Below are 27,997 nucleotides of genomic sequence, written 5' to 3'. Positions count from 1 at the left end.
GACAAATTATAAAAGGGCCGTGATCTGAAACCGGGAATTTAACATGGAGAGAAGGGAACAGTAAATGTGTGTCTGTTGGAGACAGACAGGACGGGGCAAATCGAGGTGAAGGAGCCGCATGAAGCTCCAGTTGCACTTGATGCTGCCGGTGCCGCCGCAGCGTCCGCAGGACCCGCTACGGGAGCCTCTGTTCTCACCAGATGAGCCCCTTCCACCCTGCTGCAACTTTTCTTGCATACTGGAACGATTTATTTACCAGATTTTTTTATATGGGAGACTTACTGTGGTGCATTAAGAAACCTAATTTTCCTCAGATGGGAAGAAAGAAGCCTTCCAACCCAAACTATTCTATCATTGTTTGCTTGGGAGTTGTAAGATTTCTTTTCTTTCTGCGTGGCAGCGAGCGCGAACGCTCAAGATGTGTAGAAATGAATAGAAAACCCCTCAAGGTAAGGGGGAAAAACCCAACCAACCAAGCCAATGGTTTATCAAAGCACATCAGTATAGAGGCACCAGGGTGTGTGGATCAGACACAAGGATGAAGGCTTCATTCCTTCACGTGGCTTCAATCAACAGGCTAAAATTATGACGTAAATTGATGTAGCTGTGCTGGAAAGTTTTTGTGTGGAGAACACACCACAGAAATAGATTATTTACTGCATTGGGTTTAAGGTTTAAAAAGACTGAGAGTCTTTCCAGCGGGATGTTGATCACTTAGAGATGCTCGTGTATGAGGAGGCAAAGGTGGCCACGGGAACAAATGAATAATGTTGGAGAAGGGAAAAGATGTGAACACACTGTTCCTCACCTGCTTCCCACTTAGAACTTGAGCAAGTCTGTACGCTGACAAATTCCAGCCCGTTATCAGATGAGATTGCGCTAGAAGTGATTTAAGAAGTTCAAGCCTGGTTCTGCCCCATGTTTTTTCTATACCGGAGGCTTGAAAAGCCACATTTTTTAAATAAAGTGATGTGGAATTTGAATTGTGACAGATGAAGCACCAAAACGACTCCGCCGTGTTGCAGCGGGAGAACCCCTTGAACTTCTGCCCCCAAGTTGTTAATAATGCAACATCAGCACAGGACCAGGTAGTTCTGGGGCCAACCGTTTGTAGTTGCTGTTGCGGGGAGCTGTTAATTTGCTTCCTGCAGCATGTTTGTGGTCCTTATGTATTTCATACACTCAGTAAAATCTGGCAATCTGGATTGGATTCCTTCGCCCCCACTGTGAGATACAGAAACTCCACCTTTATGGTATATTCCAGAATCACTCCCTTTCTGAGAGGTCAGCAAAGAGCTGATGCTGACTGGGATTTCTATACATTACTCCCATTTTAAAATATGGTGTATGTATTCAAGGATTTTGTATGGTTTCCAGACCTCCACTGATGCCCTAGATTAAAGAGATTTCCATTTATTTGTTGCAAACATATCCCTGGAAAATACAAAATGTTAATAATAAACATATTTATTTTTAAGGTAATTACTCATTACATGAACATATGTGGACCATAACACTTAGCCAGACATTCTTTACTTGTTAAATTTTAACTGTGTAAACCACTGTGTCCTTCATTTTAATACGCAGAACAAACATCTCTCAGTTCCCTTAGTTAATAAATATTTCTGAATTCTTGAAATGTTTTAGGATGCAAACAGAGCACTGGAAAAGTAAAACACATTGTTGTTAATTGTTATACCTAGAGAAAAAAATCAGTTTATAATAAATGTTAAAACTTAGGTTAGTTTGTGTGAGAAAATAATTTCTGAAAACGGTAAATTAGGCTTCTTTTAGAGGGGATTCAGTGATGGAGAAAGAAATTAAATAATTTATAATTAACATTTAACTATTTGGACATGAATAATTGGGTAATATGATCTTTAGTAAAGATCATCTAGATAGTCTTCATTGAAAAATCCTATTTACTTCATCAAGGACAGCCACGTCACTTCTTTTGTACAGAACGTCAGGTAACAAATACCTTTTCTGCACAAGATACAAGGTGCTGTGTCTTCAGTCAGGGCGTCAATCGACTGCCCGGTGAGCTCGGCAGGCAGCAGTGCCGTGAAGCTCACGCTTTGGAACAGCTGAGCGCACCGCGCGCATCAGGTGTCACGGGTATCACGCAGGCCAGAGTCTCACCGGATCGCAGCGAACGATCAGCCGGTTTCCACTGGGCTCCCTGGTTGAGCCCCTCGCGTTACCGGCTCCGAGCCCAGCGCCGAGCGGCGGTAACGGAGCGCGGGGTCCCCCTACGTCATGACCTGCTGCACCCCCGCGCGCTCGTGGGCGCACCCGCGCGTCCCGCACTGCAGCTTTTTGAGCAGGCGGCGTAACTTGTTGGGGAAGTTTTTGTTGATGTATCTGTAGAGCAGAGGCATCACAAAGCTGCTGGAGAAAGCCAAGAATTTCGACAAAATCTTGGTAAAATGTAATACCCGACTGTAATTTTCACCTGCGAGTCTTCCTTGTGTGTTAGTAAACGTGCTTACTAAGAGAACAACGTAATAGGGTGTCCATAAGGTGAACTGTGTACAGACTGTGGCAATCAAAAGCCTGTGCACCGACGGATCTAATCGTCCAGTGTCTTGATCCAGTGGCGTCGCCTCTTTGCGTATTCGCAAGATTAATATAAGTGCGTACAGTACAGCGATAGCGGGTACCACGTACCCGATAAACACCATAATGGCGTCGGCCGCTTCTTTGTTCTGCATCTTGGAACATTCAATTATTTTCGTGGATACGTGATTGCAGACGTAGAAGAGGAGAGATGAAAAGCTTGTCAGCATGGCACCGCCCCATATGAATCCACAAACGTGTTTGGTGTTGTACACGCTTGACATGTAAGTTCTAGGCAGAGCACGTTCAATGTAGTAGTCCAGGCTGAGTAAGGTAGTCGAGTACATGGTGACTAAAGATGAGACGTTGAATAAAATAAGTAAGGTGATATAAACTTCATTGTTAGAATTCCAGATGGCCCATTTTGTATTGGCAAGACCCAGAAGGTACATCGGTGCCAGAGCGTTGATGATGAGACCAGCGATGGCTATGTTGACAAAATAAACATCCGGCATAGTCATAGTAGCTTTGTTGTAGAGATTAACTAGGACCAGCAGGCCGTTGTAACACAGGCCGATCGGGAAACATACGATGAGGTAGAGTAGGGAGAAGATGGAAAGCACGAGGTGGAAGTCATGGCAGAGATGCTGGTCCTCGCTGCTCTCGGTGCTGTTGTTGAAGGTTTCACAGCTCCACATAGTTGATTTTTGCTTTTGAGTCTTCTCAGCTGGTTACCAGCTTTGCTGTAGAGAGAGAAACAGTGGAAGTGTTGTTGAAATATTATATTGTAAGTGAAATGCAATGGAGTACGAAGAAAATATTTTAAAGACATTATACACTTTGTGTAATTGATTAATTTAAGGTCAGCGGCTGAAACACCTTTTGGGTTTGTTAGTCTAGCAGAAAATCATCTGTGATTCAAAATAAAATGTTCTGAAGTTTTAATTTAAATGAAATTAGTGGCTAATGAGGTGATACAGGACACTCAACACAAGTAAATCATAAACTGTGTATCTTAAAAATAAGTACCAATGCAACACACATGAAGTTAGAAGTACCTTTTATATAGCTAATAACACATAAGGGTAGCTGAAGAATGGGAGGATGTAAGCTGAAGCACAAATTTTAGCAATAAGATGGGAAGTAGAGTTGTCTTAAATACGACTGATTTTGAAAAGCCCGTTCCTTAGGAGGCGCATCCAGGGCCGTATGGTGGACGTGTGCTGATCACCAGCAAAACGGAGGAAACTGGGAAAGCAGGTGAAGCTTTGTTGGGGTTTCTGGTGTGTATGTTTTGTTTTGTAATAGGCCAGTTTGTATTCAGACTTCCAACCTATAACCATTTAGCTCTGGAAAAACAATGGACCTCTGTAGTCCAGGGAACCTAATATCAGGGCAGCCTGACTTTGCAAAAGGCAAGAATTAGCTATCGTTTCCTCTCCAAATAGCTTGAATTCTTTAAGTGTGCTGCTATCAGCAGTCATTGTCCAGCTATCTTTACTTTATCGTCAGTAAAGGGAGAACATTTCAACTGCACTCAGTGAACTTCAAAGCAATCGAGAAGTGTCTCTTTCCAAAATGCAGAAATAAGAAATAACCTCTAAAGTACAAGTGAAAACATCCACAGCCTTAAAGCCCCGGTCACTGTTCCCTCCAGCCCACTGGTGGGACGGTGCAGAATCACGCAGCAGGTGATTTCCCATCTCGCGCGTACCCCGACACTGTCGGGTACCCAGCGCTGCTTTACGTGCTCCCCTTTTGGCACGTATAGGAAAGTGTAAGCACCTGCGTTCTTTCCAGAGAGCAAGATTTAATCCAATCCACAATAAACATTGTGCAATTAAAAGGAATATTACTAGACACCATGCTATACTCCATATGTCTAAATTATACAGTGTGAGTTTTGTAAACACACAGATATGTGGTTGCATCTCCCCGGTGCTCATAATCCTTTGACACTTCAGCCACAGGGCAGGATTTGTTCCAGAATCGTGTCAACTTCCATTTTTTACTTCCCATTGCAGTTATTTGTGTGCATTTTTTCTGAATACCGTTGCCTGCGCCAGATATGGGGCTAAAAATACAGTCGTTTTAGCTGGGCAAACAGATTTTCATTCCGCTGTCTCACGCTGATTTGCTCAGATCCGCGACTGCTGGGGCAGCAGCACAACATGCAATTCTGTTGTTTGCAAAGCCTTCATCACCTTTGTGGAAAAGAACTTCTGGTTTTCTTCAGCTGTAGCATTGCATCTGAGTAGAAAGTATGGTATCTTTACGTTGTCCTTCAATCCTCATGCTGTTTTTGAGCACTGAAAACAATGCATCTTCCGGCAGCATCTGTGAAGTTTTGAAGTGAGGTGGTTTTAGTTTGGTTTTGGTGAAACACAAGCTGTTTTGCCCAGGTGAAGGCAACCGAAAGGCCATCTCATTGAGCTGCTGTGACCGATTCAAGCGGAGCAGCAGACTGGAAAGGGACACTGCAGGTGAACCATGGCAGGGGTGACTGAGCACAGGATACAGTCAGCTCATTCCATTCTACAGCGTTATCCTTAAGCAGGTAGCTTTGATTACTCCAGACTGAATTACATCAGCCACAGAATCCTGCCTGTATATTGTCTCACAGGATCAACAGTCTTTGCCACCACATTTTGTATTTTAGAGAGCAGGGGGACGTCTGGTTTCATAAGTTTTAAGTAATTACTCCTTTTATCTTCATGTTCCCTAAGCTAAGTAAGACGATTCTCTTTTAGTGACAGGAATGCTAGGCAATTCATTGTGTTAAACAGCGATCACAACATACCTCCAAAATGAGAAAAAAATAAAATACAAAATAAACCCCGTTTCTGAAGAAATTCTGGCCGTGATTTCTAAACTACCAGACGAAGTAATTTTGCCGCAACTGCAGAAATCGCCACTAATTGTCACTTACCCGGGAAGGCACAGAACCTGTTTGCTGTGCTGGGGGCCCAGCTCAGCATTTCCTCCCCAGCCGCGTCCTTTCTCATGTTGAAGGCAGTTTGCTCTTCACAGCCCGAGTCCGGCTCCGTCCCCAGGACGCCTCGGGAGCCGCAGCGTTGCTGCCTCCATCCCCGCCAGCTCGTTGTCCCGCCGGCCGCCGCTCGCAGCCCCAGGTTGCATAAGTGAACCCGCAGCGCCCTTGTTTACCGTGCGCTGACTCAGCTCCCCTCTCCCCCGGCTCCCGGCCGCTCTCACACTTCTCCAAAATCCAGTTCGGCCGTTCCGAGGCAGCGCGTCCGGCCCCGCTCGCCCCGCGCTCAGCGCCCCCCGCGCAGGCGGATCCGCGCCCGGGTGCGGAGCAGCGAGCGGGCGGGAGGCGGCCGGGTGCAGCGCCCGCTGCCCCTCGCGAACATGGTGCTGGCGGCGCCCGCCGCCCGCCCTGCCTGCCCTGCACTTGTTTGTCCTCCGGAGTTACTCCCAAGTTTCTGCCGGGCCTGGCAGGCCCCTCCCTTCCCTGTTTACAGCCAGTTTCAGGGGAGGCTGCGGAGCCAGCTCGGCTCAGCCTCTGCCTTGCGGGTTTGCTGCTGAGAACAGGGGCGTCCAACTCCGCGGCACCGGCGGCCGCGTCACCCTCGCGGTTGCCTCCAAAGAATGGGATTTTAGGGCTGGATAAATGAAATGAGCAGGCGGGCTTGTTATGGGATTGTCATCTGTGCGGGGGTTCCCCGGGGACACCGTTCCGCTCCGTTCCCTGCCGGTGCGATCAGCAGCTCTGCTGCAGGAGCCCGGGGTTTATTTTTAACCGGGGATGGGAATGCGGAGCTTTGAGGTTTTATTTTTACAGACCGTGCCTCTGGAACGATCGGGATGTAACAACGTGCCGTGCTGCAGAGCGCACGGGTGCGTGTCCCGCTTGCGAAGGCCGGCTGGCTTGTCGTACAGTGAGGGAGAATTTCGGAGCATTTCCTTTGAATTTGGAGATTGTTTTGGTGTTACAAAAGGGCGTCACAATGCAAACCTCTCTTCCTGATGGTGGGACGGATTCCGTTCGCTTTGCTTTATTCAAAAGTTGATGATTGTTCTCAAGAACATCTGCGTGTTGCTCACAATTAACGGCTGTGAGCGTGGATGTTCTCGACACCTTTAAAATGGGCCGTTTATTGAAAGAGATTTTGAACTGTTGATTGATAAGTTATTCCATACTGAATTTTGCACCGTGGCTGTTCTGTTGTGTATATGGAAACCCCTCAGACTAATGGACTGAAGTTATTACCTTCTAAGTATGTTTTTAACTGTTATTATAAACCAAATCTGAGAGCTGCCCTACTATTTTGAAATAATTTGTTGTATATTTAGAGATTCTAAGGCTTTATCCCATGGCAAATAAATCCCATAGCAAATAAACCCATAGCAAATAAATCCCTTAATTAAAAAATTAAGCAGGTGTTTATGGAGTAAATACCAGAGAAGCACTGAAGATGGTTACTCAGTTCATGGGGAGTTATTCTGACTTTGGTTTTTAAGGCAAGGTCTGTGCGTCTTGGTTTGTATTTAACAACTCATGATGAATATTGGAAAACCGCTGCAGCTCCCCAATGGCAGCAGCTGCCTGCGTTCCGATCTGACGCGTATTCCACAGACAGAATTGCGTAAGCGCTGTGGAGACCTCCCCTCCAAACCGTAGAAGGACCTTCACCCTCATACGTTCCGTGGGGAGGCAGCAGAGCGGGAAAGGCGTTGGCGTACAAATACTGGTAGAGTTGGGACATTTGGCTGAATGCCGATTTCTTTACCTGTCGTACAAGTTGAAGGTGGCTTTATCGAAATAAAAACTTGCGTGAGTACTTCAAGACTTCTTTAAAAAGTTAAGAGTGCTTAGTGTAAAGATTATTTTAGAAAAGATGCATAAAATTGAATGAATAAGGAAAAATGAAGTGCTGCTTGGCTGCATTACAGGGTCCATGGCTGCAGTCAGGTTTATTCAGACTCATAAGGCAGCACTAAGTTGCAGGGCAGGCTGGTTTACAGTCCCAACCATGTCCACTCTACGCTCTTTTTACTCTATTTAACTTAGAACTCCCGCCAGCCTTTATCCAGCCGCAGCGCTGCCTTTGCTCTGCACATTTCTTTGTTTCAACAAGAAGTGATTTGTCTGCTTGCTCTGTTATCACCTATATGTGAAATAGCTCTCATCTAGATTATCTAACCTCTAAACGCATGTTTTCCGAAGTTGTGATACCACTCTAAACCATACGTAGCTTTTTCTAGCTACACCATTTTCTAGCTGCTTCTTGAACGGACTTGCATATTTACTGCTGACATCTTATTCCGTTTATGTCTGAATAAAATACTTTAATTTTACAGCCTAGCAGGGCTGGTATAACATTAATGCTGATCTAGAGGTGGCTACTATTACACTGTAAGATTTGGAGTCGGAATTTTCATTTACCAGGGTCCTGAAATTAATTAAAGAGGCATCTTACTGGCATGAGCAGGTTCTGATGTGTCCATCTGCTGCTTGTCGTGTTCCCCTCCCCACTGCACTTTATCAGCGACAGGGCTTTTTATTCCTTATTCATCAACATTTTCTACTAATGATCTTGATTTCTCGGAAGGCTCCTCATTGCACCTCTATGTCCGGCAAGACCCTTCCATCAAGCTTTAAAAAGCCAGTAATGACCTTTAGTACGGTATGTTCTAGAATGCCGGCGATAGGTTTAAAGATGTGATGATTTTAGGTGAGTCTTGGCCACACGTTCACAGGGTGTGGGTGGGATCCTCCCTTAGATATTCTTAATGGGTGTCACGTTTTCCAGCCCAGTATGAGGCTGGAAATGTGTCCAAAACCCCCCAAAAGTCATTTGAGGAGCAGTGATGTGCAGGGGGGTCTGGGATGTCTATAAATCAGGGCTCTCGAAACCGAAAGTGTCTATTACAAAAGCGTCTCTGAAGTTACACCTTGTGTGTAGCCACTTGTTACCCACACCGTCCTACCCATGGTGTTCTGGGAAACCATCCTTAGGGTTTGCACAAGCTCCTGGGACTATAGCCACATAAGTGACACTAAAATAAATACCGGTGTTTACTAATTGCAGTGTATCAATTTGCACGCTGTACAGCAATTGCTCTGGTGGGTTTTTTTCCATAACAGATTTGTTTTAAGGTCCTTTAGTATCCTTGATAGGTACACACATCTTTTGTTTTAAATCTTGCACACCACAGGAAGAAAACACAACTTCCATAGCAGATTATGTTACTGCAGGAGCTGTATAAGGCCTTGATATATTGAATAAATTAATAACCTGCTTCCTTCTGTGCTAATGAGTGGAAGCCTGAGGAGTCATTAGTTTGTGGCAGAGCCAGTTTCTCGGTGATGATTGATAAAGGGCTGTTCTTACGCAGCCCACACAGACGCAGGGCGCGTACCAGCACCAAACCGGCCTGTAGGGAGCTCACTGGGGCCCGCTGGCCTTTCCTCACGCCAATGAGCCTCATGTGGCCGAGCTGCTCTGGAAAAGACGCACAATCTTCTGCTAAGCTCTTCTCTAATGCTTAGATCCTGCGCACAGAAGTTCAAGTGCATCGTTTTGATGTGCAGGTCCCAAACACAGACGTTCGCATGAATCGCTTTGTCCAGACATTTGGTTAAACCTTTTTTCGTCGTTTCAGAATGGATCCAACCTGTCTTGAAATCCGTGGGGTGTTGCTTTGACTTAAAAGATGGGGCCAATCAAACCCGTGAAGGATGTGATGCTGGCACGAGAAACGGCGCTGCCTTCTGATGCTGGTTTAGCATTTATGTAAAACGGACATAAAGTGGAGCTGCCAGAGCCCTGAAGGGAGGTAGAGAGTAGATCTGCTGTTGAGTACAGTAGAAAACAGGTTTGCAAATCTGGCGGTGATTAGCGTGCTTAAAAACGCTTGTGGAGGCTGCAAAGGACAGCAGCATTTGCTTGGTCAAAGTGGCTGCTGAAAGCACTTGGGAAATCTTTGCTGCTCTGAAGTTTGCCTTTGCCTTACCGTATTTTAGAATATAAATGAAAATGCAGCTTAATTGTGATTAATTAGTTAATTAGTTACTGCTGTGTCTTCTAGCTGCTTTGCAGCGTGGCTTGCTCTGTGTTTTTATGAGTACAAGATTTATAAGTATCTCACTTTCATTGAGAACTTTTGCTTTATTCAAGACTAATTAGCTTAACGTTTGATCAGTTCTTCTGCTATACTGTTATACTCTAGATTTAATATACAGGTCGAGATCTCATATATTCAGCGCGATTAATAAAAAACTGAAAAGCATGTACACAGTACATAAAGAAACAGTAAATGAGAAATCCAGGCTCCTGTGCAAGAGCATTAAATGGACATGGATACGAAAAAGCCTATTGTGACTTTCTTTTGGACAAGCAGATAAAAGTAGGAGCGTGACGAATTTAAACAATGACCATTTTCGTAATGAACTGTTATCTAAGTACTGAATGCTGATTCCTAACGATGACACGGGTCTTAATATGCATTAACGTAAATTGTATCTATGCTCTTCAAAACCCCCGGAGCAATCTATGGGGTGAACTTGTGCACAGCTCACCCGGTGCCGCCCGCCAGCCGCGCTTTGCCCATCGCGGCAGCCCCTTCGCAGGGTGAGCTCAGCACCAACCCCAATGCTCCCGTTTCCTGGCGGGAGTGAACAGCGGGAGAGCTCCCAGCGAGGCGGCCGTGACCGTGTCACCCGCGCCGGCGTCACCCGCGCGTCCCCGTGACCCCCTGCGCATACGGACGCTTAATCCTTTAAGCTCCAGCCGCGGGTTTGTGCTGCAAAACCAGGGGCCTGATGCTGCCTCTGCGTGTTCGTCATTGGGAAAGGGGGTTTTGGGGTCTTTTTTGGACAAACAAAGGGCATTGTTGTGGTTCGAGAACAGTTCGGCCTTTGGTAGTTAACAAGAGACAAATAGCGGCTGCGTCGAACCAGCAGAGCTTGTTTGGCACGAGAAGAGGCTTTTAACCACAGTAGCAGCTATTCTGCAAAGCTTCGCGTGTTAACAGAGTGACAACCCAGGGCAAAATAAGCCAAACTACCAAAATATTATGTTAGTAAAATCTGATTTTCCTTAGAGCTGCTCATCACCGCCGTGTTTGTTGGGACCCGTACCCTTCCACCCTGGGAGAACAACGCTCCGTAGCAATCGCCTGCGACAGGCACTTGGCCTCGGGGAGTTTAGACTGTGACCAACGTTAGACCGAAAAGGAGCCAATGTCTGCTTTAAAAATACTGCGCCGCAAACCTCCGAATTATTTTAAGCATTCAAAAGTAACCTTTTAATTCAAAGAACAAACCAAGTGAGAAAAATGCTACTGCTGCCTAATCTCACTTTGATGAGACGGTAGATGAATGTAAATTCTTTCCATTTGAATAAAAAGCGTGTAATGTCATGATTCTGTCTGCTTAGCTTGGTTACAAATAGTCTTTTAAATCATTTGCCTTTTAAAACGGTAATGAAGAATTAATTTATGTGTTTGCCTTCCTCCCCAAAGCACCAAAGTGTAATATGTGCTTTGATTTATCAAACAGAAAAGGAGTTGACGCCTAAAATGAATGAAGAATTTGTCATTCACGTTAGGTGTGTATGTAGCCTGTGTGTTTTCTTTACGTAATACACGTGTATTTTCTTATTTTATATCATTATTTTTGTTGTTAAAGTATCATATAAGCTAAAAGTTCACCGTAGGACTCTAAGACAGACTCTAATGTTGATACCTGAGAACTTTCTGGTTGTCAGTATTACGGTCTACGTGTTTGCCCAGTTCAGCTGTTTGTGGGTCCCGCTGTGGGCGGCTGTGCCCCCACGGGCCGGGGCGACGCGGTGCCCGACGGCGGCAGCTCTGTTCCCAACGGGGACCACCACAACTCGCCCGTCTAAGGGCGTTGTGGTGAACTCGGGCTGCTGAGACAGGCGCACCAGTGTTATTTTCCTTGTGATCAGTCGCTGCAGCACTTGGGAAACCTCCATAGGGTGGAAACCTCCATAGGGTGGAAACCTCCGCAGGGGGTGGAAACCTCCATAGGGTGGAAACCTCTGCAGGGGGTGGAAACCTCCATAGGGTGGAAACCTCCCTGGAGGGTCGGTGTTGAAGGGGCTGGGAGGGGAGCGGGAGCGTCTGGACCCATCGCGGCTCCCGCTGCCACCGACGTGACCGAGAGCCTCATGTGGCTTTAGCAAAAGTCCCTCAGCTCTGCCAACCCAGCTACTGCAGGGAGCTTCTCCTGAGCTATTCGGAGCTTGTGCTTCAATTCGGTAGCGTGCCTTTTACTTATTTAATTTGAACGCAGCACGATTCTGTTTCAAAAACATGGTTCTGTGCTAAAACATAGGACAGAACCCGATCATTGCATACAAATGTCTTTTCTAATGCATAGTAATGTCTTTTCTAGTCAGTAGGCTTTTTAACTTGAGCAGTTTTACATTTGACCTCTAATTTGAATGGCCGAACTGCTGAAATTCACCGTTAGGTCATTGCTTGTGCAGATGTATTAGGGACTTACCCTGGTGCATCTTTTCTCCCTGCATACTTTGGATAATTTCATTAGCTGTTGTTTGAAAATGTCATTAGACATTAAATCAGTTTATTCAGCTATTGTGGGCTAATCCAAACATACAGACTCTAACACACGGGTCCTGACCTTCTCCTGTTCCCAGGCTTTTGGAAGCAATTTGCTTTGGAGGCGTCAGGGATGGGGGAAGCGCCTGAACCCTCTGGGTGGATTTTGTTTATACCTTATTGCTGAAACAGTTGAACAGAACTTGGTTTCTCCCATTTCTCAGATTCCTCTGTGTGCAATATTGCTGTCGTTAATACTAAAGGCATAGAACAAAGCGCCTGAAAATGGAAACCTGATTGTCACAAGAGTCCGCAGCCTTTCCTTTAGGATCAGCTGAAGCTCCAAGAATTGTGCTTTCCTGCTAAGCATCTTACTCTGGTTTTCAACCTTTCCTATGCAGTCCTGCTGTAGCTTCCATTGACCAGCAGCCGGGATGCAGGGGGTGCTCTGTTCCTATAGGTGACCCCCAGCTCAGCATCCCCTAATCTGGGAGCTGCGGTCCCTGTGTGTGTGCCAATGCGACGCCCCACGCGCGGGTCGCTGTCTCTGTCCCTGTCCCTGTCTCCCTCATTATTTTATTCCACCATCTCTCCCGATGGCCTCGTCTTGGCTTTGGGGCTGCAGTTTGGGATTTACTGGTCGCAAAATTCATTAATTACGTGTGTGTTCATTCCTTGTGTTCAGGCGGCCGCAGTGACAGCGCCGTGGAGGTGCTGGGGTGCAGCGCCGTCATTTACAGGACGGTGAGGAGCCCAGTTTGAGCATCGCTGTTACTGGTGATATAATAGGTAAAAAGGATCAAATTTATACATTTGGCACTTCTAACCATTACAGGTACTTTATGTGAAATTGGACCTGGAAAGGAGTGGCTTATAATCAGGATGAAATTCTAAAATGTCACCTGTGCCCAACTTCTACAAACTTTATTATCCCAATCTCTGTAAGAATGGAAAGTCAGTTCATGGAGTGCAGAGCAGCAAATGTTGTCAGACGGTGTGTAATGGAAATTTGTAAGAGCCAATATTTAGCATCTTGAAATGAGAAATATCCAGGATAGTTTTTGAAATCACTTCGCTTGAGTTCACTATATATTACGACAAAATGTGGAGGTAAAGATTAAGGTATTTTCAGTCAGATGGCTTTACATTGATCTTTCATTTTCCTTAAAAAAGGAAGGAACCTTTGAGTAATGGAGAAACAGGGAACTCTTCATATCGCTGTAACTCCAAAGGATGACACCGGGAGAAAAATTACTTAGAAATAATTCCATTTCTATGTCTAAACCTCTGGTTATTTAGTCCAGAATGCTTTAAAATCATCTGGTTTAGGCCTTGATACTGCAAATTAACTTTGGGTAGTTAGATGTGTCTATATAAAGAGAACAAAGCCCCGCAGAGATCCGCAGCTCTGGGTGGCCTGGGCTTCTGTCTCAGGGCTGTTTGCGCTGCTTTTCTGTATTTTTGAAGTGTTCTAGAGTGCTGTTTCTAGCTAAATAGATGATGTTCCGTATGTGACAGGTGACTAGTGCCAAACTTCAACCCAAAGCAGCTTTCCTTCGCTTGGTTTAGCAAGATCTCTTTGATTCCGCTTGTATTTAAAGTGTGTTTAAACCAAATTCAAAGAGTATCACGAACTGACACCTGCTTAAGTCTTTAATTAAAAGTGGGTTAATCTCTAACAATCTCTACATCCATAAGCAGAAAGTGTCTGTGTTTAATGTGTACTTTGAACTGACGTTCATTTAGAAATCAAAGATTTGTAAATGAAACACCGTGTGCCAGACGTGATGGTGTTTGACTGGAATCACTTCTCTGATTTTCTGGCGCTCTCAGCCCTCATCCTTATCAACAATTATGTGTGGAGGGAACGTATAGAAAGAAGGCTATCTAAAAAAAGAGGATGTGTATCAACTATATAGAAATATATTTAAAATAGACAAATATATACAGTGGGTCATGTAGTGGAGAATTGCTCCTCAATGGAGGGGTCAGCCGAGGGAACACTGTGTGTTTCCAGAGCTGTGTACCCTATAGGAAGAGATGTATTTTCTGTATTCTTCCCAAAAATTTTTCTGCAATAACGTGTCTTAAAGAGTTATCTTAGTTAATGTTCATGAATGTTAATGCATATTCTCTTTCTCAAATTTCTCAGCCTTCCTCCTCCAAAAGAGCTCCCAGTGTTCTCGAAACAAATGTATAGACAGCCTTGTATTTGTGTGTGTTGGGGTTTTCAGCAGCTGGGGATGGTGAATGGCATTGAGTGATGATAAGCGTTGATTTTTAACTAGTGAAGAGAAAAAGAACAGCCTCTTCAGTTTTTGCACATCCACAGCTCGTTATCCCTCCCCACTGGTGCCATCTCTAACAATTTCCAGCACAATAGTATTAATAGGTCTGGTCTCACCTCTTGAACATTCCTGGGAAACATTGCGGAGCTGGCGTTTGAGGGGACAGTGTTAAAAGCGTTTGCTTTACATTTGCTTTTGACGTCCTGAAGAGCTCACCGAACTAGTTTTCGGTAAGACAAGACAGCGCAAACAACTTGGGCTTGATTTAAATGTGGGTAGTTGTGCTTTCAGGAAGCGGCATTAAATTCGGAGATGTTTGCTTGTTGCTGGGTTTGTTTGTTTGTTTAAGACACTTTCTTCTCCCTATATACTATGGCTTGTTTGTATTGCTGGTTTAAAAAGATTTGGGATGGTTTGGGGGTCACTGTCACCTGCTGTTTGTGTTTGTATTTGCTGGGGCCAATTTATACAGCGGTACAAAGAATCCAACGTGACAATCAAGGATGATGGTCCCTGACCCCAGGAAGGATGACACCCGGTGTCTCTATGAGCAGCCTTCAGGGAACGGCCGCTAAACGAATTGAAAACCAAAAAGTGTTTTGGCTGTGGCACAAATATTCCTCTCCAAAGCTTATTGATGGCTGTTGTCTCAGCATGTCCAAAATTCATTCAGGTAAAGCTTTAGTTGCCTTCTTTTCTACTGTCTGAACTTTCCTTCAAAACACTATCGCCACCAGTGGAACGTTTCAATTAAGATTTCAGTTAAGCAGTTGGGAGTCTGAGGGTAAATGCTGCCCATGTCTGGTTTTCTGAGTTACTTTTAAAAAGTATTAGCAAACCAATGTGTCTATGGTTGTAATAGGCAGCAGAGAGGAAAAGAAAAGACAGTCTGAATAAATTCTGGATGTGTTCTGTTTCTTGGATTTAAAATCTTAACTATATCATACGGGACTGAGTCAATCAGAGAATAATTCAGGTGGGAAGGCACCTGCAGAGGTCACGTATCCCAATTGCTGCCCAAAGCAGGGACAGCTGGGACATCCGACCAGATCCCCAAAACCTCTGAGGATGGAGACTGTGCGACCTGCCAACAGCCTGCCCCAACGTTTGAGTGCCCCGTGCTCAAAAACCCCAGAAGTATTCCCTTATGTGTTCAAATCCATCTGCTTTTCAACTATTTCCTTTTTTCATCCCACTACTCATTGTTGTCAAGAGCCTCAATCAGTCCTCTCAATAAGACTCTTATGGGTGTGACGTGGTGGTTGCTGGATCCACCAGCCTGGTGTCCTCAGCCGCCCCGCAGGGCTCGTGTCCCCGTGCGCTGGGCTCTTGGTGTCCCCATGGTCCATTTGCTCCAGTTTACTGAAAGATTTCTTGTACAAAGAAGTATCAGGCCAGTCTTATGCAATAAAGACCCTTCTGTAAGTCTGTTATGTGGAGACTTAGGTTTTCAAATGTTTTGTATCTGGCCACGGGGATCAAACTTCAGGTGGATATGTCAGGGGGGGAATCTTTTCTAGGCCAACGCGAGGTTTTGGGATAACGGACTCTTAATTAACAAAAAGGATGGGAGTCCATGGAGCTGCATCCATGGAGTGGGTTTATGGTTTGCCTTCAGTGGACAATTTAAACCAGAAGCTCGTCTTTCTATAGCTGCATCTTACACAGTATATCCCTTCTGTCTTTATACACACACTCTGAGATTAGTGTGGTTGAATATATTGAAAGTAATAGAAAACAGACACAGAAAAATTGTTGCATGTTTAAAAAAAAAATAAATCCTAAAATGAAAGAGGAAGTGCATCATTTATTATAACACCCTGTAGACTAATGGAAAACACACTGCAGGCTGGAAATTTGTTAAAGAGCTTGAACTCAAAAAGTTTCCATTCCCAAAAATGCCTTCGGGCCCCCGGCTGTGAGCTTGTGGCTCAAGAGGCTCTACGGCAAACTGACATGAAAAATAACTGCTCCATAAACATTCAGCTCCTGTTTCACAACAGCTCAAAACAAGTTTTTAAAAGTGTCACCTATTGATCCTGACTGTACTTTATCCCAGTCAAAGGGCGGCAGTGCATTTATGGCTAGAATATTGAATTGGGAATGAAGCACTAGGGAGGTGGGCACTGGGCACAAAAATGTTACGTTCTTTGTTCATGGGAAAACATGAAAAAGATCAAGCGACTTGCTGAGAGCAACAGAGCAGCGCTCGGTATTGGCAGAGCCGGTATTAACATGAAGTAATTCCTGGCTTGAGTCCTGTGCTCATTAACGAACCGGGGTGAGCCCCGGCCCTGCTCCCGCTCCCCGGCGCTGGAGCAGCTCCAGCCATGCGCTCCAACACATTCCTCAGGCTCCTCAGCGTGTGGTATTTGTGCCACCGGTGCTCAGGTGAATGGTATCGGCCGCTTCGAGAAGACAGAGTTTTGTGTCTCTTTCCTTTTAATCCACGTGTCTCTGCTGCAGAGTCACCCCGGGCTGGGTGGCCGTTGGCTTTGCCCTTCCCCTTGGCCAGCCCTTGGGGATGGATGGGAACGGTTAACGTTGGCGTGCAGGCAGTTTGCACTGTGCCCATGGCTTGGTGGCAGCGGTGCTGGGACAGCGTTCCAGCCGCGATTCCTTCTTGCACGGGCTGGCAATCCACTTGCAGAAATAACACCAGTGCCACCTGGGCGCTGATGTTCCTCCAGACCATTCTGCGGTTCCTCTGCATGGCAGCAGTTCCCCTGCTGGTCACGGAGCCTGGAGCGTCTCACATTGTGAGACCCCGCCATGAAGTCCGGATTTCACAAACCTATGAAGACGTCGTAAATTGGACGTATCTTTGTATGAGGCTACTCAGGTGTTTGTGACCCCTGAGAGAGGAGCACGGTCTGGGAGTAGATACTGCTGGCCTGACCTAAGTATTCAGTGAGGACTTAGCAAATATTTCCCGTACCTTTTCAAAGTAATAAATAATAAATAGCAGGTCTAGAAGTCCCAGTTTGGGTAAATATTTTCACTGTTATGCATGGGTGAAATAAACATACACAATAACATTGGCGCTGCATTGCTGGAGCTGTACTTACATGGGGTGCGGGCCAGGAGGACGTCGGTCGGAGACGGAGCCGCTGGGGGGAAAAAGAGAAGAAAGACGAGGTGAAACAGTTGTTTGTGGGTGATTGGAAGAAATTAAAAGAAAATGTAATCAATTCTGATAAATACAGATCACTTTCATTGTTTTTGTCTTATGTCTCATTGTCCCATGCTCTATGTAGTATTTACAATATACAGTGTTTTCATCCAGTGATAGAAAATCTATAACATAATTGTTCCTGATGTGAGGTGTTGAGTTGCTGCATGGACTGACTTGTCCGTAGTTGATAGAATTAATGTATCACAGCGGTGTTGATGGATTTATTTACGTTTGTGCGGTGAATTGAGGATCTCGAATAAAAGCTGTGATTGATCTTAGAGCCGGGGCGGAGAACGATCTGTCACAGTGGCCGCCCCAGAGAAGCTTTGCTACCAGGGACCTGCTCCGGAGTCACAAGGTAACGTGTCTCTCGTTGCCTTGCTCCTTAGTGACTCGGTAGCTCTTCTGGACTGATTTGATTCTCTTGCTTTCCGATCCTTGTTGTTGAAGCACAATTCCTTTTATGTAGTAAACAATGCTTAAGGAATGATTAAATCACAACGTGACTCAGAGCTGAAGCGCTGAGCTCGGCACATCTCTCAGCCTGTGGAGACGAATAACGAGTTCCGTAGTGACAGTTTTGCTGGGAGCTGAACCCAGTGGCTTTTGTCTTTTAATATAAGCAGCTTGAGTGGAATAAATAGCTGGTTAATCAGTTTGAAACAAACTTGTAGCATGGACAGAAAGAGCATAGCATTTCCAGATAGCTTAAAGAATGGGGTGAGTTTTCAAGTGTCATATGTAACGTTAATTTTATGCGCGAGGCCTGTGTTCTGTATTCTAACAAATATAAATGATGTGTCGTATTAATCGTGCATAATTCTGAATCACAACTTAAAATTTTGCAGTGCTTTAATTAAGAAAAATGAAAGGGGTAAGGAGCAGCAGGTGCGTAGCTAATGAAGGCGTTAATGTCAAGGTGTGCGTTAGGCATTAAGTCCTCTAAAGCCAAAGGGCTGCGCTGGCAGCACGACCCGAGGAGGGGTGGGTAACCAGCGCTCCCACCCCGCGTCCCTGGGGATGCTCTGCAGCTCCGGCTCTGCTGAGATCCATTGGTTAGTCCAGGCAGCAGCGTGCGCCGCAAGTGTGACCAAGATAGAAATCACCATTGCAAATTGTCTTTTAGGAAGGAAAATACTTTGTATTCTGCTATAAATTTTTCTCTTTGAAAAAGTTTTTATCCTCTCAGGCTGGAGTACAGTTTATAAATTTATTGAACAGTTTGAGAGCCAGGAGTTCGGGTCTTTTTTCCTGTCTCTCGAGACTCCAGAGATCTGCAGGCCATCCAATATATCATCGTTCACATTGTACTTTTTATTTAACAAGCCCAAAACGTTTTCCTTGTGCGGTTTCGCAACCCTGTATTATTTTTTTTTCCCCAAACAGCATGAATCCTATCACTAAATCAAGTTTAGAATTCCCTGCTTCCAACAATTGTCTAATGGATGCACATGTTTACCCAGCATGACATTGGCATCCAGAGAGTGTCATCAAAGCGGCCGAGCAGCGCGGCCGTCTCGTGGTTCCCGCAGGCGCAGCTGTTGTGGTGCTGGGGAAGCACTGAACAGGCCCCTGGCCCCTCCGCTTCAGCCACCACTATTGTCTCACAACATTGAGAAAACAAACTTTTGGCATCTGTTATAAATGAAAATGTCAACTCTCGGGTATTTTATTGTATCAATAAATAGATTTTTGAATGCTACTGAATAGAAGGCTGCAAATTAATGTTTCCAGACCTAATCCTTTTTCTGCCCCGAGTCTCCCAGACTGAATGAAAACATGGCCAGTGCACCCACAACCAGCACAGGTTCCGCTGCCTTCCCCGGCCGCTGGGTCCCGCTGGTGACAAAGGCACTTCACAGAGTCACAGAATCACAGAATCACAGAATCGACTGGGTTGGAAAAGCCCTCAGAGATCATCGAGTCCAACCCTTGGTCCAACTCTAGTCCATTTATTAGATCATGGCACTAAGTGCCATGTCCAGTCTGAGTTTAAAAACCTCCAGGGACGGCGAGTCCAGCACCTCCCTGGGCAGCCATTCCAATGCCTGACCACTCTCTCTGTAAAGAATTGCTTTCTCATCTCCAGCCTCAATTTCCCCTGGCAGAGTTGAAGCCCATGGCCCCTTGTCCTATTGCTGATGCCTGGGAGAAGAGCCCAATCCCCACCTGGCTAGAACTGCCCTTCAGGTAGTTCTAGAGAGTGCTGAGCTCACCCCTAAGCCTCCTCTTCTCCAGACTAAACAAGCCCAGCTCCCTCAGCCTCTCCCCATAGGTCTTATGTTCAAGTCCCTTCACCAGTCGTGTTGCTCTTCTCACTTGTGTCACCTTATGGTGAACCAGCCCATCCCAGCGATGCGCCTGGAAACCGCTGCACCCAGCAGCAGCCTCGGGCGCTCGGCATCTGCGTGGCACGGGGAGACCTTTTGGAATTAACTTGCCCGTGTGTTTTGCAAAGTGTTTAATTCCTGTTCGCTGCGATTGGATGTAAATAAATCAGTCGCAACGACTTGGCAGCAACTCTCCCCAGTCGTTCGCTCTGAGGAAACTTGGTCACTGGTAGCACTGAGTGGAGGAAGTTTGGCTGGGACACCAAACCTTTCTTTTTAATGCCCTCGCGGGACCTTTCACTTCCACACAAGCGGCTGCTGAGCCGGGTTGAGCTCTGGCTATGAACAGCGCTCGGCCCAGCCGCGCGATCTCATAACCTGCTTCCTTAGCCGCGATTTGAAATCTGGGGCCACATGATTCAGATGAACCACAAGTGCTTTGTTTTAACTCGGCGTATTTGTGTTGAAAACACCCTTGTTCGCTCCAAGCTTGAGCTCCTAAGCAAATTAAGCGGATTTGCGCTGGTAAATTGGGAGGACTTACCAACCAGCTTCATTTGAAAAGAAAAAAGGCAAAGAAAGCTGAAGTAATTTGTAACTCATGAGCGCCAAAGAAAATACTTCATTAGCACAAGCTTGAAAATAAAAAAAATTAAATAAAAAGTAATAGGTTGTCCCTAAGATAGATGGAAAAATAATTTCTTACAAAAATAATTGCACGTTGTACTGTATTTCAGCGAGCTCCCCAAAACCTTTGCTGCAGGCGGGTTTCGGAGCGGAGGGTGATGAGCAGAACGGGGTTGGCTTTGCATTGCGAATTCGATTTGACACGCGCGCCCGTCCTCTCGGTTGGAAGTCAAGCCAACTGCATCTGTAAAGATGCTGATCTTCTTCTCTGGCCGTGTTCTAAACACCAGAAAATATTAGTGCTGACAAGCCTACCTCGCTATGCTTCTCAGTTAATATTTTTTATACTAGATTACAGCGCACATCGATGTGCGCAAGTGCGAGATTCGTATCACTCAGGCGGCGTTTGTAAATGGCAGATGCTGCCGTCGCTCCTGTCGTGCGTGCTCCCCACAAATAAAGTCACCACTAGCATTAGTGTCACTTTAGTGCTTTGCACGGAACTTGTGGCATTTTAGAAATCTTCATTTCCCTGACAACTTTAACACATCGCTGAACTTTTCAGTTCTAGGTAAATGGATATACAATGCGTGTCGGCTCTTCTCAGCTGCCTGTTCTTTTTGGCATTCTGTCTCCCATTGAAATGTATGTGCGTATCAGTTAAGCAGGGGGTTATTTGTTGGTTTTTTCTAATTATTTTTTTAAGAGTAACATAATCCAGAGTAAGGAGGCAGAGTAAATGCTGTGCCGCATCCTTTCTGAAGATATTTGATGGCTTTCAAAATGGGAAATTAAAAAACAAAGCCTTTGCCATGGCTGTAACCTCTTTAAAAACCCAACCAAACCCAAGCTGCAAACCCCTTTTTATTAAAACAAGACATAGCAGAAGAACCATCAGAAACCACCCAAGAGGCTCCACATGTTGACCCGTCACTGCAGGTCAGGCTCATTCACCACTGTGTCCCATGAGGTTTTTGCCACTACTCATTACATAAACGAACATGTATTTACAAGCTCTAATTTTTTAGAAATCGTTTGCAATTAAGCTTATAAACTTCATAATTGAATTGCATTCTTTACCTTCACTTTTTAAAATTGCCGGTTTGTAGTGGTACGTTGTGATTTTTCTTGTTTAGTTGTTAATAAATGCTCAGAGAGACTAAACAGAAGGTTCGAGGGCTGGGGTGGTTTCCTGGGTGTATTTTAGAGCTGTTGGTCAATCAGTGAGCCGCTTGTGCAGCCTGCAATACCCGCAGCCCCAGCAGCGCCTGCTCTGCACTATTTACAGGGTGCTGAGTTGGGCGAGTCAGGGCTTTGGTCAGATAACGTGCAGGCGGATCGGTCTTGGGCAGCTGCAGAGTTGCTGCGAATTGTCAGACACACCTTACGCAGTGGAAAAGCATTGAGGAAACTGCATTCAAATACTGCCAATGGCCTTACAATGAAGATGCAGTTTTGCCCGATGGATTTAGGCAGCTCTGCTTCCCGCCCAACTGCACTGCCCGAGGTTTCTCTTCCTCCTCCTATTTCCCCTCTTTCCCAAGTAAAGTACGTTCTGCGTTTGGTGTAAACCAGTTCAGTTGTTGCTGATTTGCTGGTGTCTGAAGGCAACACTATGGCCCAGGGACTCAATTCCTTAGCGGTTCCATGAGCAGCTGGAACAATGAGCGTTTCACCGTGCGTCCTTTTATGACCGCGATTGCTGAAAATTATTTATGCGCCGTGAGGTTTAGCCCATCCCGTTCTATATTTGGTGCAATGTCCCAGCCTCGTAGGCTGGTCTGATTTTGTGTATATTCCATTCCTCATGCCTCTCTAAGTCAGACCTGCAGAGCTCACAGCTCCGAGGGTCCTGTCAGGCCCATTGCACCATTGCTGGTTGAGCAGCTCCCCAAAGGGAAGAGCCCAGCTGATTCAAACGTGGGCATTTCCTCAGTATGACCATCCTCAAGCTGCAGCTGGGATGGCTGCGTTGCCTCCCTGCTTATTTCTCTGCTCACCTGCTACTGGGACAGGCGGCAAGAGAAGAGTCTTGGTGCCTGTGATTGGGAATCAGCGTGACTAGAGGCGAGGGCTCAGAAGAGAGGCGGAAGGATGCTGGAGAGCGCTGTGGTGCTTGTGAACCGGGGAGCTGGAGGTGGGCTGAGCATGTTGTTATGATGAAAGGAGGGATGATGGAGAGCGCTGTGGTGCTTGTGAACCGGGGAGCTGGAGGTGGGCTGAGCATGTTGTTATGATGAAAGGAGGGATGATGGAGAGCGCCGTGGTGCTCGTGAACCGGGGAGCTGGAGGTGGGCTGAGCATGTTGTTATGATGAAAGGAAGGATGATGGAGAGCGCTGTGGTGCTCGTGAACCGGGAAGCTGGAGGTAGGCAGAGCGTGTTGTTATGATGAAAGGAAGGATGGGGTTTTGCAAGCAGGAGGAAGCGGTGTGGCCGACATTGCGACATCGCAGCTCTGCGGGTCCACCCGTTTGTTTGGACACAAATACCTGCTCCCGAGCTGCGTGGAGGCAGGAAGACTCGACACAAAGCTTCAGACGTGTGGTCTTCAGAGTTTGCTGTTGCTCTTTGAAGCTTGGACTTGATGTTTTAATATTTTGTTTGGAGACTTAAGCATTTAGATTTATAATTCTGCCCTTCTAGCAGAGTAAACATGCTTTCGTTCCATTTTCCAGACTTCCTTTGCTGTTGGCTTAATGTTGAGATATGATATTCAAGTCAGAGTTAAATGTCTCTTTGGGAGTGAAGGGAAAAACCAGCTGAGGATTTGAGCGAGCAAACTCGTTTCATCGTTGAGAAGCAACGGCTTATTTTCCAATATTGTGCGAGTCCTCACGCAGGGGTCCTGCCAGAGGCCCCGACTTCCACAGCAGCGGCGCTTGGGAGAACCTGCTCGGGTTTTCCGGCAGTGCTTACAAGCCACTTAGGAAAACACCAGGCACTTTGCTTGTAACGAGTGCTCGGTTTGGAAAGCACTGCTTAACACAAATTCGTGAAGAATTCCTTCTTGTGGTTATAGTTCTTCTTTTTCATTTCATCCAGAGTGGGCCCAGTTTCCTCAGTGTTTGATATCCAGGATCTTAACATCAGATCTGTGATTAATACAGCTGCATTTAGAGACCAAGACATTTGCAATGTTGATAGCGATCATTCACTGTGTCGCACAGTGGAACTCAGCGTGTTTTAAACATTCTCCGCTTGTGTGTGTACAGATTTCTATAGTTGAATTAAGAATTGATAACCTGCTGGGGCTCATATTCCAAGTGGGTTTGTTTCTAAAGCCATACACAGAACTTGAACTAGGTCATAAATTTCTGTAGATGAAATGGAGACTGATTAGAATTTTAATATTAAGGAAGGAAATGGCCTTGGGTAGCGCACGGCGGAGCAGAACAGCCCTTCTGTTGGGACACAAGAGTGTTACTGTTTTCTTGAACTTTGCCTTCCAATCCAATTACCAGTTGTGCTTAGAAATCATAACTCTGATGCCTCCCGTTTGATAATGTTGAATGTTATCCTTGTCCAAGCTTAAATCATTTCCAGTAGTAAAAATTATCTTGATTATAAAGCTTCTAGATAATATAGCCCTAAAATTGAATTATAGGCAGTAGAACATGGTATTTGTTGATAAACAAAGCAGAGCCATGATGGTGTATCAAACTGGCCCAGCTCTGTCTCTTTTTAAGTTAAAGGAAATCAAGAGGTTTTTCTTGCGGTGTGCCTTCCTTGTGATAATATGTTGTCTATTATACTCTTTGTGATAGGAATGAACACAAAGCTTTCAGTGTCAATGTTTTTGGGGTTATTTTTGCGTCAAGCAAAGTACCAGGAATCCACGTTGTCGGCTTTAATTGTAGGCGCTCGTGCGATAGCATTGCGCTCGTGGTGTGTAATGAGCGCCCGGGACGTCCAGCAGCTCCTTTGTCAGCGTGAGCCGCCGTAGCTCGGTCCGTGTGCTCCGCGTCCTCCTCCCTCGCTGTCCCTGCGCCGGAGCAGGCGCCGCATGGTTCCCCAGGTCGGTGTTTGGGAGCCTTGGCCGCACGCATCTTTGTTGCACATTTACAGCAGGATGTTATTACCGAAGTGCGGAATCTCATTCTGGTATTATTACATGAAAACCGATCCCGCTTCCTCGGTGTTTCAGAGTATATTATTAGCGCAGTACAACTAATCATTTTCTTCCAGGGGCACGGCAGTTGCAGCCTCGGTTAGATGCCGCGTGTGTATTTATAGGAGCGCGATGCCCAAATACGGTGGCTTCACTTGGCAGCTTGTCCTGCTGGTTTCTGTGGTTTCGCTTCGTTGTCCAGAAGAAGTGACAACATCGTCAGCCCTGTCGCATCCATCACCAGGACTCATGTGTGTCCACTTTTGGCAAGAAAAGAACCATGTATATTTGTTTATTTGGTCCTTTGATGATGGAGCAGACTTTATTATCTAGCTTTAAGAAGTTTTGTTTATGGTTCTCACACCATTAAAATGGCACAGCCTGAAACGTATTTATCCCACTCAAGAGACTCAGTGTGGTTTATGTACAGTCTGTTACGCAAGTTTAGTTTAGTTTTGGTATCTGCATTACACATGACACTTCAGCAACATTCCTGGTAGAGGTTTCTGTAGTGATTCGGTGCTGAACGTGCAATGACTCTAGAGCTCTTTCTTTGGTCCCACATGTTATCTTTAGTCAGGAAGCAAGGGGGAAACCATTTGAACTAGAGATGCTTTCGGATATACTATGAACAAAGAAAGAAGTTCAGACCTTACTAGACAGTTTTATGAACTGCAAGGGTGGATCTGATTGTGGTTTTGCCTACAAACACCTTTTGTCTGTTGAGTTATTAATTGAGTTTTTAATTACTCACAACTGTGAGTGATTTTATGTCAGACATGTGAGTTGTATAAGCGTTCAAAACTGAATTATTAGGACAAGTTTTCCCTAGATGTATCTTCACTTATTTCCCCTCCTCAATTCACTTCGCTCAAAAGCCGAGAAGAAAGGAGCACTGGTGTTGAGTAACTCGAGAGAGATCTTCTCCGTCAGTGGACAGAACTGGAGAGCCTAAGCCAGCGATCCCGTGGAGATCTCACACCAACAGCTTCCCAAGGGATCCAGTGTCGTACAAAACGCTGCCATCAAACCAACCAGGGTGGTGATGCTCGGTGCTACCAAAACTGACCAGTACCCTCCTGGTGGGAGACACCGAGGAGCCCTGTGATACAGCGTGTACCAGGAGCAGCGTTCCTGCTCCTAACCCTGGAGACCTTCCCACCCTCGGTGGTACCTGTTGGGCATGGCCATGAACCAACCCATTGCAGAACCCACCGGACATGCGCGTGTAGACCAGAGTGCCCCTACGAGCACCGAAATAAGATCTGCAGCTTTGTCAAAGGTGTCTCCACCTCAGCTTATGGAAGAGCTGGTGGAAGTGCAGCTCATGCCTTCACCCATCATTTCTTCCTGAAGTTGATGCTATGTCCAACGCTGCTTCTGGAAAAGCCATCTTAGTTTTATTGTAATCATAGAATCATTTTGGTTGGAAGAGACCCTCAGGATCATTGAGTCCAACCATAACTCAACTCCAGCACTAAGCCGTGTCCATAAGAACCTCGTCTAAACGCCTTTTAAACCCCTCCAGGGATGGTGACTCCAGCACTGCCCTGGGCAGCCTGTTCAATGCCCGACAGCCCTTTGGGGCTCCCCTTCTAATGACTCGTTTCTGCACAATCACCACAAGCCAAATACTCTGTGACCAATTATCCCAAGAATTTGTTAATTACTGTGGAGCCGCTGCAGTTTTTAAACGCGTCGCCTGTCCCAAGACCATAAATCCACTTTCCACTTACTGTGGAGCCCTTTGTGTTCTGGATTCTGTGTTAACGACGAGCTCAAGCGCCGCTGTGGCTTTTCCCTCGTGCTGCTGCCATCACGTGCAGATGAGCATGTGAGATGGAGGCCAGAAAGAGCAGAGGACCCTGCTAACCAAGCAACTTCGGGATTTTATGGTCTAGTTCTTAAAATTCTGATTATCAGTCTGGAGAAAGAGCCACAAAAATGCCAAGGAACTTTCTCACTTTGTGGTGGATTTTGTGGTTTCCTATTTGCAACATTTGCTGTGTGTAAATTTTTGCACTTTGGCCAAAACAAGGCTGTTTTAATGACTTTCCTTCCGAACGTGTTGAAAGCATATGTTGCTGTATTATTTATTGTACAACGCTTAAATAACTTTACATACTGACCATATGCTACAGCAGGATTCACTAGTGGCATCTCCTGCTGTAACTACAGTCTGTGCCCTTTTGTAACTGTGTAACTTGGTAAGGAAGAGCAACCATTTAAAAGCTTTTGGACAGAATTATGAAAATTATTGATATTTTAAATTGTTACAGGACCAGTAACATTGAGCCTAATCCGACTGAAATCCAAATACGAACCTTATTCTAAAAAGTCAAAAAAGCTTTTATGGGGGGTGAAGGATTTCGGAAGCTTTTCGAGATCTGTCTGCTCTTTTATACGGGTTGTGTTTCTGGCACCTCTCAATGCGGGATTTAAAGCAGTTTTTATTTAAAAGGAAAGATCAACCGTTTGGCAGTAGATCTGCTCTCCGAATAGATAAAAATGCTTTAAAATCCCGACAGCTGCTTCTAAGAGGAACTGTATTAGAAAGCTGTTTTTCTGCTTTTATTTCTAGTAAATTTATAGGCTGAACAGCTTGGGAAGTGTTCCAGGTTAATGATTCATTTGCAAACAACAACTCTTTTCAGTCTTTTGATCATACTTCCAGTTTTAAACTGGAGATAAGCTGTGAGATGTTCATGCTTTTCGCTTCTTTAGACTTAGTCTTTCTCAGCCTGTCTTACATTTTGCGCAGATTTTAATATGAGTGTTTCTACTGTCAAGTGTTTATTCCTTTCACCTGAATGGTCTAGTGATATATTCCACTGCTGGAAGGACAGGTGTTCAAAATGCAGCAGGCTGTGCTGTGTCCTTGTGTTTTAATAAAGCTCTGGAGTTACCCAAGGAGCATGTTATTATTCCTTTTCCACTTTGGCCCAATCTGCTCCCTATGAGGGGGCCACCAAAGAGCTGAGCTGCACGATGGACGGTGAGAAATGGTCGATAAGCGAATTGGGGTTTGGTGTAATTTGGAAAAGATGGAATCTCTGCTCTGAACTTCACCCTGACACGAGGACAAAGATCAGCAGCCCCGGGGAGACAACCTGGGGCCTGTGGAGAAACATCACGATGTGCTTGGAGAATAGAAGCTGAGCATTTCCTTGTAACAAAAGGACAGGTTTTACTTGTGGACGTGGCTGGATGACATTGTGATTCTTCCAGATCTTAGTTTTACAGCAGAAATCATAATGAAAACCAGCTCATGCTTAATTCAAGGGTAAAACTAGTACCTAAATTAAAGGTAAAACTAGTACCTGAACTAGCTCTGCCTATTAAAATAGTTGACGAAG

At 45.5% G+C, this 27,997-nt stretch overlaps 2 protein-coding genes across 3 annotated transcripts in view; one reads left to right on the top strand and one right to left on the bottom strand.

Annotated features, from left to right (window-relative positions):
• The window catches only part of CHLSN (cholesin), a 103,717-nt gene that overhangs the window by 38,710 nt on the left and 37,010 nt on the right, over nt 1-27,997 (top strand). The window lies entirely within an intron of this gene.
• GPR146 (G protein-coupled receptor 146) lies at nt 1,398-5,982 on the bottom strand. Its single transcript, XM_082064623.1, has 2 exons — nt 5,489-5,982; nt 1,398-3,302 (listed from the first exon to the last, which is right to left on the bottom strand). Exon 2 carries the CDS (start codon nt 3,255-3,257, stop codon nt 2,253-2,255), a length of 1,005 nt encoding a protein of 334 aa, XP_081920749.1. The 5' UTR covers nt 3,258-3,302; nt 5,489-5,982; the 3' UTR covers nt 1,398-2,252.

Source organism: Streptopelia decaocto (assembly GCF_964273445.1).
Source record: "Streptopelia decaocto genome assembly, chromosome: 13".
Lineage (NCBI taxonomy): Eukaryota > Metazoa > Chordata > Aves > Columbiformes > Columbidae > Streptopelia > Streptopelia decaocto.
The sequence above is the reverse complement of the archived record's forward strand: the minus strand, read 5'-3'. Positions and strand labels throughout refer to the sequence as shown.